The sequence below is a fragment of the Natator depressus genome, chromosome 1, assembly GCF_965152275.1.
Source record: "Natator depressus isolate rNatDep1 chromosome 1, rNatDep2.hap1, whole genome shotgun sequence".
Classification (NCBI taxonomy): Eukaryota; Metazoa; Chordata; order Testudines; family Cheloniidae; genus Natator; species Natator depressus.
The window spans coordinates 309,713,412-309,733,271 of NC_134234.1; the positions used below are offsets into that span (position 1 = coordinate 309,713,412).

Sequence of the window (19,860 nt, forward strand, 5' to 3'; positions counted from 1 at the left end):
ACTTTCTTACTTTCACAAGTTAAATTTTTTCTCAGGAAATTTATTTAGAGAGCTGCATACATTTTGCAATATTTGAAAGCTAAGCAAAATGTAATCTCCCTATAGACATTGTGAGCTCCGGAATTCCCCACAATGGATGTGTTTCTTGATGATGAATATTTGCTTATATTTTTTCAAAAATCATGTGTGGAGGTTGGAGTGTGAGTCCCTTGCTCCGATGGTCTGATTTTTGTATACATTTGATCCATGAAGACTCTCTTGTAGGCCATCAACACTTTTATTTTAACAAGCCAGAAAAGTCACTACTGTGATTTTAGTCCATCCTCCTCCAGCAGTTGATTGGGCTGCTTCTTTGGCACACCTCACCCCTGCTAGCTGAGGTAATTAGAAACCAGGGGTGAAATCCTCGCCCTGTGGAAGACAATGGCTCTGATTTCAATGGGGCCAGGATTTGATCTCAAACCAAGAATCAAACTTGGATTTCGCATATGGCAGTGCAGACCACCAGGTTACATGGTTAGTTTTAAAAGTCTCCTATTTGCTAATCTGCAGATTTTTCAAAGTCAGTTTAAAGTGCTGTGGTTAAGAGAACAGTGCTTTCCCCTGCTATATCTACTGGAGATGTGACATCAGATATGATGTCTTTCCAGTTTTTGCTTTCTCATTAGTTCTGTTTATTTTAATTAATTATCTCTGTGGATCTCCTTTCATGCACATATTACCTATGTTTATTGTAAGATTGTTTTAATCCCTTTTAGATAAGATGAACAGAGACCTTCAGGCTTGGGCATCCCAGAGTAAAGACCTGACCTTGTGAAGTGCTGAGCTTCCTTGACTCCCACTAGAGTTAATGGGAGTTGAGAGCCCTCAGCCTCTTACAGAATTAGGCCCCAGTTCAGCAAGGCACTAATTACATGCCTCGCTTTAAGCACATGACTCATCCTACTAAAGTCAATGGGATTGCTCACAGGCTTAATTACCTTGACTAATCAGGGTTCTAACATTACCTGTGAAATTCTAAAATATACTTCCATCTCCTAACATTTTATGTAGCCTTTCCCAATAGATCTGAGGGATCTCTGAATTCTACTAGCATGAGACGGTGGAGTGGCTTGGTGTAGAGAAAAAACATGCTAACGCACACTCTGGATTTTTAGTGACAAATTAATGTGTAATGTGGCTGAGAGAAGCTAGAACTTCTTCAAAACCTCTCTCATCCCTCCACCGCCCAAGAGAAGTCAACCGTCTGTACTAAAAAATTGTAAATGATGGGGGATGAAAGATGCTGGAAAAGTATCCATTGAAACAGCATCACTTTTCAATGATTTTTGGGAGCACAGTTTGATACTACTCAGAGTTTGATATTTTTATTTGATAATGGACATATTCAAAAATTTTAAGGCAAGAAAGGACCATTGTGATAATCTAGTCTGACCTCCTGCATAATGCAGGCTATAGAATTTCACTGTTTCCTACATTAAGCCCATATCTTATCTTTGAGCTAAAGCATATTTTTTAAAAGACATCTAATTTTGATTTAAAGACCTCAAGTGTTGAAGAAATCTCCACATCACTAAGTTGTTCCAATGGTTAATTATTCTCACTGTTTAAAAAATTCCATCTTGTTTCTAGCCTGAATTTATCTAACTTCAGCTTCCAGTCATTGGATCTTGTTATACCTTTGTCTGACAGATTATAGAGCCTTCTGCTATCAGAAATATTCTTCTCATATGTACTGTCTTTTAATAATGATACTGTTTATAAATGATTGTGGATCACCTCTGAAGTATCCAGTCTCGTATACTAAACTGCTATACAATGTGTATGTTTGTCTTTCCCTCATTTCAGCTAAATAAACAGATTTCCATCTTCATTATTCTCTGTTTTGTTTCACTTGGCTTTCATAAGAACAGCCATACTGGGTAAGACCAAAGGTCCATCTAGCCCAGTATCCTGTGTTCCAACAGTGACCAATGCCAGGTGCCCCAAAGGGAATGAACAAGTATCCATCCCCTGTCACCCATTCCCAGTTTCTGGCAAACAGAGGCTAAGGACACCATCCTCGCCCATCCTGGCTAATAGCCGTTGATGGATCTATCCTCCATGAAGATATCTAGTTCTTTTTGAACCCTTTTATAGTCTTGACCTTCACAACATCCTCTGGCAAAGAGTTCCACAGGTTCACTGTGTGTTGTGTGAAAAAATACTTCCTTTTGTTTGTTTTAAACCTGCTACCAATTAATTTAATTGTGTGACCCCGAGGTCTTGTGTTATGAGGAGTAAATAACACTTCCTTATTTACTTTCTTCACACCAGTCATGATTTTATAGACCTCTACCATATCCCCCCATAGTTGTCTCTTTTCCAAGCTGAAATGTTGGCAGTCGTTCCCTACCCCTAATAATTTTTGTTGCCCTTTTCTGAACCTTTTCCAATCCCAGTATATCTTTTTTTGAGATGGAGTGACCACATCTGCACATACTATTCAAGATGTGGGCATACCATGGATTTATATAGAGGCAATATGATATTTTCTGTCATATTATCACAAACTAGACAATGATTATTAACATTCTATTTCTGAACCATGAATGATAAAAAAAAAAAAAAAAACCCAGAAAAATATTTTTGAACCTCCATGTTTCTGAATGGATCCTATAAATGAAAGATTAGAATCCTTCTCTTTCTAGATTAGGAATGCAAATGAAAACATTGACTCTAACTTTTAAATTACAGTGCATGTTGTTTTGGTTTTTAAGTATGTTGTTTATCATAAAGGTTTATTTTTTGTTGTTTCCTTCTATTGAAAGCTGTGCATCCAAAAGGAGAGAGCTTTCTTATAAAAGACGCTTATTAACACACCAACAACAATTTTAGCATACAGTTGAGATTTGATTGCTGAAAGTGTCTTGACTGAAACCTGTCTTTCACACAGTGACAGCAATTTCTGTAGAATTGAATTCCCTTCACCTTGAGAGACAAACTCCGACAAGGCCATGGAATAGCAGAATTTTGAATTAGATGTATATTTTTGGCGACTCCTTTCTCTGTGAATGTTTGGTCTTTAAGGCCTGGATCCTGCAATTTATGACACACAAGAAGAGCCTTGCACTATGCAGAATTTCACTGAAGTTAAGATGGGTGGAGTGGACCCCCTGTGTTTTGTAAACTGCAGAATCAAGCCCTAAATGAGACAGGCGTATCATGCCTGATCAGATTCTAACCAGCTTTTCTTCTTGATTTACACTAGACCTTTCAAACATTTGAAACCAAAAGAACAGGACACACTGTGCCTGGATACTATGGTGATGGGTGCCTAGGAGTGCTGTTTTCCCCTCCCCTCTGACCTCACTCCACTACTTTGTACATTTACCCCTTTGTGTCTGTATTGTTTTCTCCTATCTCCAGATTTAGTGTATATATTTTTATCTTGTCCCGCATAAATCCTGCTCCCCCATTTATTCATTTATCCCTGGCTCCAAGTAGAAGGGTTTGTGCTCAAGGGTTTCATGAACCTTAAAAGACCAGCCTGAGTTGACAGTAGTGGGGTAGATGGGATCTTCAGGGGGAAAAAACAATTCTGAATTTCCAACTAGAGGGCTTGGTTTATCTTTTTAGAATATCTTCCTAAGGAAAAGGGCTAGAAACCTACTGTAAAAAAAAATACATAGATTAGCCCTGACATATTTAGGCCCCTACAATCATAGAGCACCCACAGGAGAAGGCTTTGTGAGCCCCAAAGGATGTCTCTCTGTCTCTGCTAATCAGATGTGCTACATTCATAGGAAGCTGGGAAAGCAGGTGTGAAGAGCTGATTTATGAAGCACTCAAAGCAGCACATTGGGTAAAGAGGAAATGGGAGGAAACTCCTTAGGTGACCTGGCATCCCAGGGTTTGGAGAAACTGGGGCATTCCAGTTCCAGCGAATCTTGCAGGGATGCTGAGATAATCCTAGTAAGCCAGTATAGCTCGATACCCTAATCTTACTGTATCTTTCAATAGAAATGATTCTCTTGACTATTTGCAAAACTGCTTTCCATCTGGTCATATGGAAGAATGTATCTCTAATCACCACAGCATTATCAGCAGAAACGTACAGCTTTATTCATCCATTATTTTTTGATGTTTTAGTCCTTTCATATTGTGAGTCAGACATTCAACAATAATTCACTTGTGATCCATGTCATTATACTTTGGATCTTTCTCCTTGTGATAATTCACTCTGAGCAAGCACTGTGTCTAGCTTAAAGAAACAATGAGGAGTCCGGTGGCACCTTAAAGACTAACCAATTTATTTGGGCATAAGCATCTGAAGAAGTGGGTTTTTTACCCATGAAAGCTTATGCCCAAATAAATTGGTTAGTCTTTAAGGTGCCACCGGACTATTCATTGTTTTTGTGGATACAGACTAACACGGCTACCCCTCTGACACTTGTGTTTAGCTGGGAAAGTCTCTAAGGAACTGATCTAAAAGCAGGGACATTGCCGTGCTCTTTGTCTGAGTGACGCTCCCACAGCACCAGCCCTTGTTACTTTAGACTCAACTTAGTGCTAGACTCTTGTTTTCATGAGCACTAAATTCAGTCATTCCCTTTTTTCCGCTAAAAAATATTTGCAGGACTTCACTTTGCAAACTCCTTTGCCATATCTCCCTGTATTGATTATACTCTAAAATTCTCAAAGGAGTTGATCCGAAAACTGTTGAAGTCAGTGAGAAGATTCACATTTGGATGAGGCTCCTTACTCTGCCCTCATATTTTATGTGCAGCCAAGAACACTTATTATCAGGTGTCTGATGATCAAGAGTTTACCAACAGGGTGCAGTAACTTACTGAACTGAATTTGCATAGGGTACCAAAATTTGCCTTTTAGCTATTCCCAAGGTTCCTGTACTACAAATCAATTTGTTCACCCTAATCAGAGAAACAAGACCAGTTGTTAAGATGAAATGGTGACAATGTTGTGAGGGAAATGACTGCTATGGTCTAAATATCTCTGCTAATCGATAATTTTAGGAGAGAATGGGTAAAAATCCATAATAGGAGAGTGCAAAATCCCATTTTAGAGAGAGACTCCATCAAAGTGAAAATATTCTGAACTAAGCAGTTTCCTCAGTATTGGAGTACACTGCAGTGTAGATTCAAATATCTTGATTTACAAAGAAACAAACATTTATGAAAGAAACCTGGTATCAGAAATGAAATGCTAAATAATTTGGTCTCACCATCTCTCTATTAAGAAGAGTGTTTAGTAAACATGTAAATTATATCCAGCGTGTTACATGAGTTGTTTTTTCCTCCTTTGCATTTCTAACACTCATTCCCAGGTATGGTGAGGGAGAGACTATGAGCGAAAGTAGGATGTTTAAGGGAAACTATTCTCTTCCCTGAAGGTGGCTGAGGCCCATTTTTACTAAAACTCCTGAGGCTGAAATTCTTTTAAAATTCCTGTTTCTAGATCCTGCGTTCTTGTGCAGAAGTCCCTAGGCAGGAGATGTCTAGCCTTTCCTTGTTTGTTTGTTACCATTCTTTGCTGGGAGTCTGACTTCTAACAAACACTTTCCATAGGAAAACTCTCAGGACTCTGTACCCAAGTGACAGGACTTCCTCTTGCTTAAGCAGGCTTCTCTCATCCTGATATACTTCATCCTTCCATCCACGAAATCAATAGTACTTCATAGTTGCCAGTCTTCTCCAGTCAGTGGCAGAAGTAGTGCTCCAGGCTGTATTCCATGGCACCAACATCTTTCCCCACTTCTCTCTACAGTAGTCAGTTCTTTGGAAGGGAGTATGGGAGGTTGTTTTTCATTCCCTAGTGAGGTGCTAGAACTGTCTGGTCTTTAGGCAATTCACAAATGGAACTGATCCTCCAGCTGAAAATGTCCAGTATATGTGGTCCCTCTTCCAAGCCTACTCATTTATTGTGGCACTTCTTGTTATGATTCCTCTTGCACCCTCTGCTCATATTATGTCAAAACAAGAAACTACCTTATAATCGCATTATCTAAGGGGTGGTCTAGGAGAACATAAAGCCAAGGGCAGACAGATATGTCCGAATATGAAAGCAGTACTAAGAAGGCAAAGATGGGGCTTGTAAACTCACTACTGTAAGCAGTTCAAGAACAGGCTGGCTTTCAAAACAAATTGTGTCAGGTGAGAGAGAGGGAACCTCTGCGTAATGTGGTGGGATGAGGAGTTATTTAGTCTTTGTAATGGCAGAGATAAAATGGACTCTGAACAGCATTGCTCTAAAATTGTATGTCTAGCTGCATGGGAAGCTTGTGTTCTTGCTGTACTACACTGGGCCTGATCTTCAAGTATGGGTACAGGTCACTAGATTCCAGTACTGATGCTTAGATTTCATACATGGAAAAGAAAAAAACGCTACATTTTTGTCTGTAAAGGTTTGTTTCCCCTTGCACTAAATGTAATAATAGTAGCTAACTATATAATCTTAATCGCTAGATCCTTAAATGATCTGATGTATCCATTGATACAACAAAGGGAAAGAAGATCACAAAACTAATATATGCATGGCAGGCATTTCATCCTTGTCATATTATTCCAGATTTTAAGCAGCGTACACCTTGAAATACTAGTTCCTCTGCTGGTCTGTTTCCTGTAAACAGAGATCTAAAACTAAAATACACAATATGTCTGCTGAGGAAGATGGCTAGGACACCAGTTAGGGTTGCCAATTTTGATTGAACCTATTCCTGGAGGTTTCATCACATGACATAATCGTTAATTTAAGATTAATATTTAATTCCTGGGGACTCCAGGACAACCCTGGAGGGTTGGCAGCCCTAACACCCATTTGTGACTCCCCTTTCTTCTTGCAACTGTAGGGTTTATGGCTTGACTTCATGGTTCCTTTTTGGGGTGGATAGAGGCAGGATTTGTGGACGGCTGCCCAGAAGGCAAGGAGCTCATTTGCCTGAGCTCTATACCAAGTTCGGAGCTCCTCTGCACTCCTAGTACACCAAGCTATTGGTGAGCCTTACTGTCCCATCCTGCCACTTAGGTTCCAATCCTGATCCATCCCTGATTGGTTGTTTAGTGTTCGAAAAGCACTTTGCATATGGACATAACTGCTACTAACACACCCATTATAACCACCTGGGTCTGGGTTTGCAACAGGCTAGCGGGTCTGGCTCAAACCAGGCAGGGTGCTAGAGTCCTAAGCTGGCAGGGCAGGAAAACAGGAGCAGTAGTAGTCCTGGCACATCAGGTGGCGGCTCCCAGGGGGTTTCTGTGATCCAACCCGTCACACCCACCCATTATAAGTCTGTTGGAGAATTTCTGCACAAAATGGAATTTTCTGTTTACAATTCATACCAGTAGAATATTCATCAGTAACTACTCTGCTCTCTATGGAGATTTTGTGGACTGTTGGAACCATTAACCCAGCTGGGAGAGTCAGAGATGGAACCAGGCAGAACCATTCTTCTTATACAGTGTGAGGATGAAGGTGGTTATTTGCCTTCTGGTTGTTTTGTTTAGAGGTTGAAGTGGTTTACAAATCAAGAAAAGTCCCTTTTTGAGTAAAACCGCCATGCTCCTGAGCATTTAAACTGAGACTACAAATCCAAACACACAGAGATTTTCATTTAACTCCCAAATGGTAATATAGTGAGCTTAGAGAGTCTGTCGTCATGGTATGACATATTGCAAAGATGCAGCACAATAGCATATAGCACACTATTCCAAGTGGACTGTCACAACTGGTCTAATTCAAAATGCTATTAATACCAAAAAAGCAAACATTACATACATCTCAGTCTGGCTTTTGCATCTTTCTTGTTGCCCCTTTGAGGAACCAAAGTTACTAGACATAATAGTAATGTAACAACAATATTATCTCCCTTATTTACCAAACTGTCTACGGAACTGCAGAAGGTCCTAGTAACTGGAATGTACACATTGGCGTGTCCCTATCAGAACATAGCCAGTGCTGCTTAGTGTGGTGTAAACATCAGTTTCTCCAAAACTCTAGTCCTTGGACATCCATTAGGTTGAGTTATGTGTATTTTGAAAACTTGAGCGCCCTCACACAGAGCCCTGGAAAGATGATGAAAATATTCCAACAAAGTAAAATGTGTTTTAAGATTCCTTTCAGGTTTGTTTGCATTCAGGCCTTTATTCAGGAAAGGATATCTATTCAGGATGGGTGCTAAAGCACATATTTAAAGCTGAGCATCTGCTTTCCTAAAGTTAAACCTGTGCTTAAATCCGATGACTGCAGTCGTACAGCACATGCTTTCCTCTATCTGGGCTTTATTAGAGGCATCTGAACTTAATCTGTGATTGTGCAGTTTAGATTTCTGTTGTAGCTAGCTCAGGAATTTACAGTAAGTAAACAGTCGGTTTTATTTTAATCCATATATTTCACTACCCAATTTCAGGATAATTTTATTTTTCTAACAATGCCAGAAAGTTTCTGGTCACAAAAATGATTTGTGAGGAAATTAAAAGTGAGGAAAAATGGTGACTTGATTCAATATCAATGTTCAAATAGCGCTACAGGAATAATGATTATAGGTTGAAAAAAGCAGCAGCTTTATACTTGAGACTTTCTTTAGAAAGCAAAAATAATCTTATAACCTTAAATTTAGTTTTAGGAGTCCAGTCTGACCTTCTCTAAAATCATTCTCTAATCTCTCTGGCAGGAAATCCGTAGGGTGAATGGGTTGCAATTGTATCATAAAATGAGTACACTTTTACTTTTTTCTTTGAATATTTGATGTAAAGGTGCATAAACCTGACTATCACCTGCCTCTAACATTGTGATCTCTCTTCACTTTTCTACTTGGTATCTAATGATATTTCAATTTTTTTATATGACAACACATTTGATTGACTCATTTTCTAAAAGGTGTATTATTAATTTCAGATCACTTTAGCACCACATAAGGCCACGTTTTCAGCAGAACTGAAATAATAATTTATTTAGAGTCCAGCAAGTGTCAATTAACAGATCTTTTTGTTTTCACAGTATATCCATTCATCAGGCATAATTCACAGGGTAAGTGAAAACAGTATTAAAAATACTTGTGTTTTTTTATTCAGATTCTGTAGATCATGTTTGTGCGCACTTATGTCCATAGATATAGTTCTCACATCATTCTTGACTTGATTCATTTTGGTTGGATGTTTTTTAATTGATATGGTCCGCACAGAGAGGGTTTCAGAACAGCCAATGACTAACTGGAACTGGTAGAAAATTTTCCATCAAAAAAATTTTTTTTTTTTTTTTTGAGGGAAAATTGGGTTTTAGACTATACAAAAATTTGCATGAAAAGGCAGCTTAGAAGTAAGGTCATAACATTCAATAAGGTTTTTTGAGGCTATTGCAAGAAATTGCTCTATCTTTCATGTAACGCAAGTGTTTTTATTTAAAAAGTGTATTTTTCTGTTTGTTGTAAAAGTCCATCTCAAACTTGATATATTTACAGGATCTAAAGCCTGGAAATTTAGCAGTAAATGAAGACTGTGAATTGAAGGTAGGAAACGCTTCCTGAAGTATGCAGTTGAATTTGTTACAAACACACTGCATAGGAGAACATGAGTGAAACCAAGTCAATGACAGAACTCCTATTGACTTCAGTTGGGCTAGGATTTTACCCTATGACTTTTGAAGAGTCATGGAGAAATGTGGAAATACCAGGAAATTGAGGTGAGGGAGGACCAAATGTGGTTCCAGGACATTAGCAGGAGGAAGAACCAAATGTGGTACCAATCTTCCAAAAGAAGAGTGGTTCTGAATACTGTTGTCCCATATGTCTGACTTCAATCCATACTAAAATAATGGAACCTATATTATTGAGGGGGAAAACTGAACTTCAAAAGCCTAATCATCTCATTGGGTGTATCTACACAACTCTGAGTGATTGCAAGCAGCTTATTGGATGATTGACCTCCAAGAGGAGGAGTCAGGCACCCCCAGGGAAATTAGGAAGTCAGCGCTTCTGCTTCTAAGACATTTTTACATGGAAAGAGGTATGAGCTGTTTCTTATGTTCCATTGTCCCTGCATATGAGTCTGCCCTAAGCAGATTCCTGCTGAACTGTTGTGCAAGTAGGCGTTGCCATCTGCAAGCTTCTCTCTAGATCATTAAACTGAAATACTGAATCGGATTTTATCACTCTGCTTCTTCTCTGTCTTGGGAATCTTCCAATCCATCAGTGTGTTAGAGCATAATATTTATTCTCCAGAAATAATTATGCAAACTAGCCCAGACCCCACAATATGTATATGCTTAATTGTAGTGAAGAGTTTGTTATGGAAAGCAAATAAGAAATCTTTATTAAATGTGATTTATACATGTCTCCATCAGCTTATTATAAGACTTCTGGTTATATCCCTTATATGAGGTCAGTAGATTCAGACTGCTCCCAGCTGCCACTTCACCTGGAATGGTCCCTTAGAATATGTGTTAACTACTTATGCTAAACTATCTGTTTTTATTTAGTATTTAGCTGTGACACTCTTAGTACCTTTCCCAGACCTGAAGAAGAGCTCTGCAGAGCTCAAAAGCTTGTCTCTCTCACCAGTGAAAGTTGGTCAAATAAAAGATATTACCTCACCTACCTTGTCTTTCTAATGAATTAAAAGGTATTCTCTCCCCAAGGTTTGGAAAGTCTTATTTATTTTGTGGAACTTGTTTCTGTGTGAGCTATCTTACTGGAAGGATTGCCAAGCTTATGCCCAAATAAATCTGTTAGTCTTTAAGGTGCCACCAGACTCCTTATTGTTTGTGTGGATACAGACTAACACGGCTACCCCCTGAAAGTTATAAACATCACCCTCATAAAAGGCTAGTAAGTGATTCAACTCAAAAACTGTGTAGAGTCAATCATTCAAATATCAGGAAATACAAAAGCAGTATTGTCAACACCAAGCATTCAAAAATCATAAGTCAGGCTTCAAAAAAGGATGAAATTGGCTTAAAATTTTAATTTTAAACAATAATAAATTTGGGGTTTTGGAGTTTTATTTGTTTTCTCTCTGTCTCTCTCGGTTTTTGAGCCTATTGGTTACACATGGGTCATGTGTTCTATCTTTTCTCCCTGTCCTTCTAAAATAAATTAATAAATAAAAAGTTAAAATTCTCCCCTAGTTGCATGACTCCAGGACTGGGACTTAAGAAAAACATCCAGCAGCATGAGATTCACGATAAAATTGGAAGAGTTTGCAACACTGAAAACTTAAGTTTTAGTGCACAACTTCAACGCTCAGTACCTGCACCAAGTCACTGTAATTAGAGTTGGTTGGGGATCTGTTGACAAAACATTTTTGGTTGGAAAATGCCAATTCAGCAAAATCAAAACTTTTCATGTGAAAGGGTCAGGTTAGACAAAACTTGTATCGGGCAGGTTTTTTACGTCCAGGACAGAATTTCTGCTCAAAGCGAGAGAGAGACAGAGAGACCCATCCTAAAATAGCAAATAGCCCAGTGATTAGGGCAAAGAAACTCTAGGAGAGATTTAGAGTAGGAGCTTGAACCTAGGTCTCCCACATCCCAGGTGAATGCCCTAACCACAGGGATACTGGCTATTCGTGGGTGGGTGGTTGTCATTTTGTTACAAAACAAAACATTCAAAAGGTCACAGTTTTCTCCCAATGTGAAATGGAAAAGATTTTTAAATACTGAAAATGTGTGCAGGATGGGAAAACCATTTCCTACCCAGCTCTCATTGTAATATAGACTCACTCCAATTCTCTGGAGCCTTAAGTCTGCTAATAAAGCAGATTTAACCTGGTGGATCCAGCCACTTACAGATTCCCCTTGTTAAAGGGATACTATAACCTTAGATACACAATAAGATAAATTGAGATCACATAAAGACATTTCCTGACTTTCAAGTACTTAACTTTGCAGACCCTAATGTTGCAGTAATTTCTGAAGTTTATTTTATAAAAACAGGAAAAGAAATATGCAAGGCTGGTAATTAACAGGCATCAATTGTGAAAAGACAGCTATTACCAGTAAACAACAGGCAGCAATCTATAAAAGGTAGAATAGTCTGTGTAAGAAATGCAGGCAAAGGGCCTGATTCTTGTCTCATTTATACCAGTGTAACTCCATTGACTTGAGTGGAGTTATAATGCCTCTGTACAGAATTGGGGAAATGTGGTTCCAGTCAGGCTGTAATCTCATCACCACAATACCTGCAGGTTGAAAAACTAACAACCTCTGTCACCTTCCCTGGGAGTGAAACATTTTGCAGAGCTTGCAAGGTGCACAAGTTCACTGTTCACTAACATACAGAACTAATAAACTCCACTGCTTTTATGAGCACACTTTGAAAGCCTCTTTCTCCACAGCTAATGGGCCTACGGAGTATAGCTGTTCTCTTAACTGTGCAACACATCGATCTTTAAATCCACAGCTAAGACCTTAGCATAACTTTCTAAAGCACATGCTCGGTCATGCATTTTCAGTCATCAAACTAATTTTTTTTACCTACACTTTTAACAAAATGCATACTGGACATTAAGCTCTGTTTATAGGCTATCTTTGAAGTGTCAAAGTTCAATTGTGTTTTGTTATTAAGGTGGGAAGCTGGAGTTTTATTTATTTATTTTATTTTTGCAGTGGGGAGAAATGTGTTTTCCACCACCCTATTCTTAATTTTAAAGTGGCTAAAGGGATTTTGCCCAAATTTGTTCACAAAATCACTTTCCAGCATGGTAAATTCCACCCCAAAAGGTTAAATGTTTAGGTCAAGAATGTATGAAAACAGTGACTTGATATGGAAATTGTAGTGCAGCCTTAACTGTGATGATCTTAACATTTATAATTAGAAATTTGTTCATAAGAATGAATAAACGTTTACTTTGTAAAAACAAAATGAAAATTCTAAAATGGTTGCATGACTACAGCGGGGTAAATAACGGATTTTTTTGTTTGCTGACAATTCCAAAACATTTTTTTTTAATTCCATTTTGGTATGAACCAAAACCAATTTTTTAATTTTTTCAGTGAATTTAAAAGTAGGAGGGGGATATTTCAGGTTAAGCAAAATGCTTTTTTTTTAGATTTTGACCATTTTAATTTTTTTTAAACATTTTAATAAAATTATCAAAAATTCTGAAACAAAGGTTGTTTCAGAGTGAAAAAATGAAACATTCCACTTAAAAATGTCAAAACAAAATGTTTTTTGGGGGGGGGTTAAGCTTTTTTTCCTTACCAGAACAATTTGGCAAAACTGACACAAATTTGTGAAATATTTCTGTGTTGCTGTATCTGCATTTTTTGCCTACCCCTCAAAAAAAAGTGAAAAATTTTGCCCAACCCTATGCATAACATATGTACTAACTATTATTGTAATTGTTAGCTACCTATACTAAATAAATAAACCAGGATTTGCAATATATTGCAACTGTTTCTAGCTCTCAGTGAATCCACAGATCTTAGTCTGGCAAATCAAAAAAACTGTATAAATAATAATAAATTTTATGTAAATGATACAGACCATAGAAAAGCATCAAAGTGTTGCATTTCTTTGGTGTCTTCTGAAGACCTAGTGGAGAACACATATAGGATGTCTGGATGCTTCATTTAAAAGTATATCTTGCTATCCTGTTTCTGAAAATATTTATTTGCCTTGTGTCCAGTATTTAAATGAGAAAGTTTATCGGTGATGTAATACAAAATAGGGATTAAGTGCCATTGAGCAAGGTGGAAATTATTGGTAAACATAGCAGATCTCTTGTTCCACTTTGCATCCCATTTCTGTTTTAAATGCAGTTGACACCTCAGCTGATAAGGGGGAGGGATAGCTCAGTGGTTTGAGCATTGGCCTGCTAAACCCAGGGTTGCGAGTTCAATTTTCGAGGGGGTCATTTTGGGATCTGGGGCAAAAATTGGGGATTGGTCCTGCTTTGAGCACAGGGTTGCACTAGATGACCTCCGGAGGTCCCTTCTGACCCTGATATGATATGGAAATTATGTTAAAGTGATGCAGTGAGAATAAAGCCATAATATTTACATTTTATATCCTGCATCCATGAATAACAACATCATATAACTTTCCTTTTTCATTAGTGCCAGGAGAGTGATGATACTATTTTAATTGAATAGTGAAGTATTTTAAATGGTTGAATTATAGTCAGCATGTTACAAATACTGTGTCCTGTGGCAGTGTCATTGAGTGTTTGTACTATAAATCTCTGCCCACAAGGTATCCATGCAGTCTGGTAAGCATGGAAATTTTTGCAGTTATTTAATTAGTAGATCTACATATTCAAGCATGTATTATTATTTTTTTTAAATCTTCCCTGCCATAGATGGTCCATTCAGTTCTATTTTTCAACAAGCCAGTAGGTGGGTACATTTTTTGTCATAAATCTGTTAATTCAGCTCATCCAAGAGGCTCACTTTTCTGGTTAGGAATTTCTCACTGCTGAATATGAGCCTGTTATTTCAAGAATTCATTTTCACCGTTGGCCTCCTGCTTTAGCTGGTCTCTACTGCTAATCCTCTAATTTGGACCATTTTGTAGAAGCTGATCCAGGCTTATACTTGTATTTTCAAGTGGCTGCCACTGGAAATGGCTAGCTGTATAGATAAATGTCCAAGAGACTGCAATAATAGTTTTATGAATAAGTAAGTTTAATCATATATAACTTTATAATTCTGAATGGATCACCTGTGGGCCTTGAACTCCTTAAAAGGCCCTTCAGAAGAGGAAGAGAGAGGAAGGTTGGTTAAAGCAGTAGTCTGAGTCTCAGGAGACTTAGGTTCAATTCCCTGCCCTGGCTTGCCTCAGACTTCATCTGTGACCTTGGACAAGTTTCTCTCTGCCTCTGTTCTCTATCTGTAAAATGGAGATAATAGTACTTCCCTACCTTATAGGGGTGCTATTAGGATGAATACATTAAAGATTGTGTGGCACTCAGCTGCGACAAGAATGGGGCCATATAAGTACCTAAGATGGATAGCTTCCTTATAACCCTGGAAAGATTTGATAGTGATTCCTTGGACAGGGAGTTTTGTTAGTAGAATGAAATATTTGACCAATATTTTAATAAAATTAATTAAAGAATTTACTGTTTCCTTCAGTATAGTTACAAAGTTCAGCATCTTCATTTTTGTTAAAGTATCATAAATGGGAGAGAAGCATTCTGAAACATAACGTGTATACTATTTCTGTCTAAATTTTACAATGCAGCAATAATGTGAAATGTTCACTTTTTCCTATTGTCTCCAGTTGGAATGTCTCTGCATTCATTTTATTCTTCTAATATAGATTCTGGATTTTGGGCTGGCAAGGCATACAGACAGTGAAATGACAGGCTATGTGGTTACTAGATGGTACAGAGCCCCGGAGGTCATACTTAATTGGATGCATTATACTCAAACAGGTAATGTGTATGTGTGGGTGCTAGGATCAACATCCTCTCTCTGAACAATCTTAGCAGCTCCCACGTATGAACTGAATTAAGTAATATATAACCATATCTTTGTTTCTCAGGGGGAAATGAAAAATGGTGGTGAGAATATGTGAAAATTAGGGGTGTCGATTAATCACAGTTAACTCACATGATTAACTCAAAAATTAATCACGATTAAAAAAATTAATCACAATTAATCGCACTGTTAAACAATAGAATACCAATTGAAATTTATTAAATATTTTTGGATGTTTTTCTATATTTTCAAATATATCGATTTCAATTACAACACAGAATACAAAGTGTACAGTGCTCACTTGATATTATTTTTATTACAAATATTTGCACTGTAAAAATGATAAACAAAAGAAATAGTATTTTTCAATTCACCTCATACAAGTACTATAGTGCAATCTCTTTATCATGAAAGTGCAACTTACAAATGTAGGGAGTTTTGTTACATAACTGCACGCAAAAACAAAACAATGTAAAACTTTAGAGCCTACAAGTCCACTCAGTCCTACTTCCTGTTCAGCCAATTGTGAAGAGAAACAAGTTTGTTTACATTTAAGGGAGATAATGCTGACCACTTCTTAATTACAATGTCATCTGAAAGTGAGAACAGCGTTTGCATGGCACTCTTGTAGCTGGCATCACAAGATATTTATGTGCCAGATGTGCTAAAGATTCATGTGCCTCTTCATGCTTCGGCCATCGTTCCAGAGGACATGCTTCCATGCTGATGACGCTTGTTAAAAAAATAATGCATTAATTAAATTTGTGACTGAACTCCTTAGGGGAGAATTGTATGTCTCCTGCTCTGTTTTACCCACATTCGGCCATATATTTCATGTTATAGCAGGCTCTGATGATGACCCAGCACATGTTGTTAGTTTTAAGAACACTTTCACTGCAACTTTGACAAAATGTAATCAAGATACCAATGTGAAATTTCTAAAAATAGCTATAGCATTTGACCCAAGATTTAAGAATCTGAAGTGCCTTCCAAAATCTGACCGGGATGAGGTATGGAGCACGCTTTCAGAAGTCTTAAAAGAGCAATATTCTGGTGTGGAAATACAGCACCTGAACCACCAAAAAGAAAATCAGTCTTCTTCTGGTGGCATCTGTCTCAGATGATGAAAATGAACATGCGTCAGTCCACACTGCTTTGGCTCGTTATCGAGCAGAACTCCTCATCAGCATGGACGCATGTCCTCTGGAATGGTGGTTGAAGCATCAAGGGACATATGAATCTTTAGCGCATCTGGCATGTAAATATTTTGTGATGTCGGCTACAACAGTATCATGTGAATGCCTGTTCTCACTTTCAGGTGACATTGGAAACAAGAAGCAGGCAGCATTATCTTCTGCAAATGTAAACAAACTTGTTTGTCTGAGTGATTGGCTGAACAAGAAGTAGGACTGATTGGACTTGTAGGCTCTAAAGTTTTACATTGTTTTATTTTTGAATGCAGGTTTTTTGTACATAATTCTACATTTGTAAGTTCAACTTTCATGATAAAGAGATTGCACCACAGTACTTGTATTAGGTGAATTGAAAAATACTATTTATTTTGTTTTTCACAGTGCAAATATTTGTAATAAAAAATAAATATAAAGTGAGCACTGTACACTTTGTATTCTGTGTTGTAATTGAAATCAATATATTTGAAAATGTAGAAAACATCCAAAATATTTAAATAAACGGTATTCTATTATTGTTTAACAGCGTGATTAATCGCGATTAATTTTTTTAATCGCTTGACAGCCCTAGTGAAAATGTAAAACAGTAACGTAATTAAGAGCAAGTTCCCTGCAGTTAAAAAATTTGGGTAATCCTTTGTTATTGTCAGTCTTCAGAAATTAAACTCCAGTGTAGACAGAGAAAAAGGTCAATCTGGGTTTGGACGTAGATGGTAGCGAGCTCTACTCTTTCTACATGCTGTAATCCTTCTGCAGGATGTTGCAGACTGTACCCTAACTCCAACTGGAAGGGCAAACCATTCAGCAAAGAAGGGGTACTAAAGAAGCATGAAGGTAGCTGTAGTCCCTTCCTAAATGACTGGAAGAATTACTTCCTATATGCATCAGCTTAATATTGACAAGCTACCCTCTCCCTGTATCCTGGTCACGAACACCAGTTACCTTATTGCAACTTGCTTTTGGTAGACATTTATTTTCTGTATAAAGGATCAACTATATTAATATGCTTCTTTAAAAAAGTGTAATAAACTGAAACTGTATTTTAACCATACATTTGTGAGGGGATTCAAAAATATAATTCGGCAATTTAATGTTACTGATTTTTTTTTTTATTTCAGTTGACATCTGGTCAGTGGGCTGTATTATGGCAGAAATGATAACAGGGAGGCCACTGTTCAAAGGAAATGATCGTATCCTTTCATGATGAATTCCTGGCAGTAAGATATGAAAAGTGTGTCGGTATTTGTGTGTCACAATAAGTTGGTTTCATAATGGATATAGATTTAAAACAATGGTCAGTTAATTCTCGCCCTCACCAAATTTCACCTGTCTTTAAACCTTGGGCAAATTACTGGATGTTTGTGCCTTAGTTTACCCATCTGTAAATTAGAACTATTATTACTGAGCTACTTCACTAGAGAAATATGAGCATTGAATCATTAATGTTACAAAGCACTCTCAGATCCTCAGGTGGAAGGTTCTATGCACAAAAAAAGGGCAAAATCTTCAATAGCAGGCACCCCAGTTCAGGAGTGTGCACACACAAACCTGGTGCTGTGTGAACACCCAACCGTACAGGTACATACAGAGCACAGTTTAGATATGTACCTCGAGTTGGGTGCCCACACTTCTCAAGATTTTATCCAGAATTGTTAGGATCTGGTTAGGAAGGTTCTCCATATTTGAAATAGAGTTGTATCATTCATTGCTGAGAACTTAAAACTTAAATCAACTTAAAAAAAATTAAAAATCCCACTTCAGTCTAGACATTTTTGATGTACTATTGTTACAAGTAACTCTGAAAATTAATATCGCTCACCAGGAATTAGAGGGGGAAATTGTCTAATTTTTTTCTGTTTGTTTTGTTTTAGAGGGCTTGTGTATAACCAGTTTCACTCTTTCCCTTGGATATGTATTCATTAAGGCCCTGGTTCTGCCAGCAGTTACCACACATGCTTAAAGTTAAGCATAAGATTTTGGGGCTTCAGTATGTTTCTGTTTTGCTTGTTTGTGTCCTATTCTTCCCTTATTATGTGAGAAAAACACTTCAAAATAGAAGAATGGGGATTGCAAAACCACAAAAATGAGACAACGGGACTAGGGCTGCTGCAGTACCTGAAACTATTTTTACCACAATTTTTTAAATTAATTAGATTCAAGTATGTGTCCTTTGTTAACAACGAAATACAAAAATATCTTTTCCTGCTGGCCTAAGGGCAGCAGTTAACTAACCCAGTATTATTTCTGAAGCTGTGCTGGCCTTGAGGATACTTATGTAATGTTTATGCATGCACAAGGAAACAAGTGAGTCACAATTTCAAGCTGCACCAGAAATTCAGGAGTGGGAAAACCAGTATTTTAATAATCTTAGGAGATGAATATTGCAGAATGTATTGGGTGAAGTTCTACAGTCTATGGTATGCAGGAAGTCAGACTAGTTAATCATAATGGTCCCCTCTGACCTTAAAATCTGTGAACCTGTGTTAGCAGTTGCAAGGAGAACACAATCTTGTTCCAGTCCTTTTCAGCAAAGCAAGAAATATAATTTTGAGTTCTTTTGTTTTAGTTCCATAAATAAATTCTGTTGCAAATTTGATACCAAATAATTTTTTTAACATCATTTGTAAAAGCTTTTTAGCTTCATCCATCATCTCCCTCTGACTCTACAGGCATTTGAATGTGTGATCTTCATGTATTTGGAGCTCTGCAATAACAATAGGCAAAGAGGTGCAACGCCTGACAAGAACTGCTTTCTATGGCATCAGCCCCTGGAAATCTGGAATCCCTGGAAAAGATAATGCCGGTACTGACTAAGCTATACTTCCTTAGGAGACATAAGATCAGGGACTACTCGCCTTATTCCACCCAGGTTGTCTCAGGAAATCTCAGGGTTTGGAATGAAGCAAGGGGGGGAAAGACTTTAAAAAAGCTACAAAAACATTTCATGGAATATTTGTCAAAATTTCAAATTTTCAAAAAATTTCAACCAGCTGTAGTCAGGAAGCTACCTATGATGATAATCAGCTGGTTACCTCAGTTTCGAGGATGATGTCAACAATCATAGTTTGTACTAATGGGTCTTTGTGTGACTCTATAGACCAATTCAGGAAGAACAACATTTACCACGCTGGCCACAGAACCATTTGCTTAATTGTGTTGATTGAGCTGCACATTGTTTCTATGCCTGGCACTGTGTTTCCAGCTGCTCCCATGATTCTTCTCAAAGTCGTGGCCACCCACCCTTACGATGTGGCAC

At 37.7% G+C, this 19,860-nt stretch overlaps 1 protein-coding gene across 2 annotated transcripts in view; it reads left to right on the top strand.

The window, feature by feature from the left end:
* The window catches only part of MAPK12 (mitogen-activated protein kinase 12), a 71,048-nt gene that overhangs the window by 39,616 nt on the left and 11,572 nt on the right, over nucleotides 1-19,860 (top strand). For both annotated transcript variants that reach the window (XM_074942368.1, XM_074942367.1), the window contains 4 exons: nucleotides 8,995-9,024; nucleotides 9,455-9,502; nucleotides 15,254-15,368; nucleotides 17,723-17,794. In XM_074942368.1, coding sequence (XP_074798469.1) covers nucleotides 8,995-9,024; nucleotides 9,455-9,502; nucleotides 15,254-15,368; nucleotides 17,723-17,794 — 265 coding nt within the window. The remainder of the gene's footprint in view (nucleotides 1-8,994; nucleotides 9,025-9,454; nucleotides 9,503-15,253; nucleotides 15,369-17,722; nucleotides 17,795-19,860) is intronic.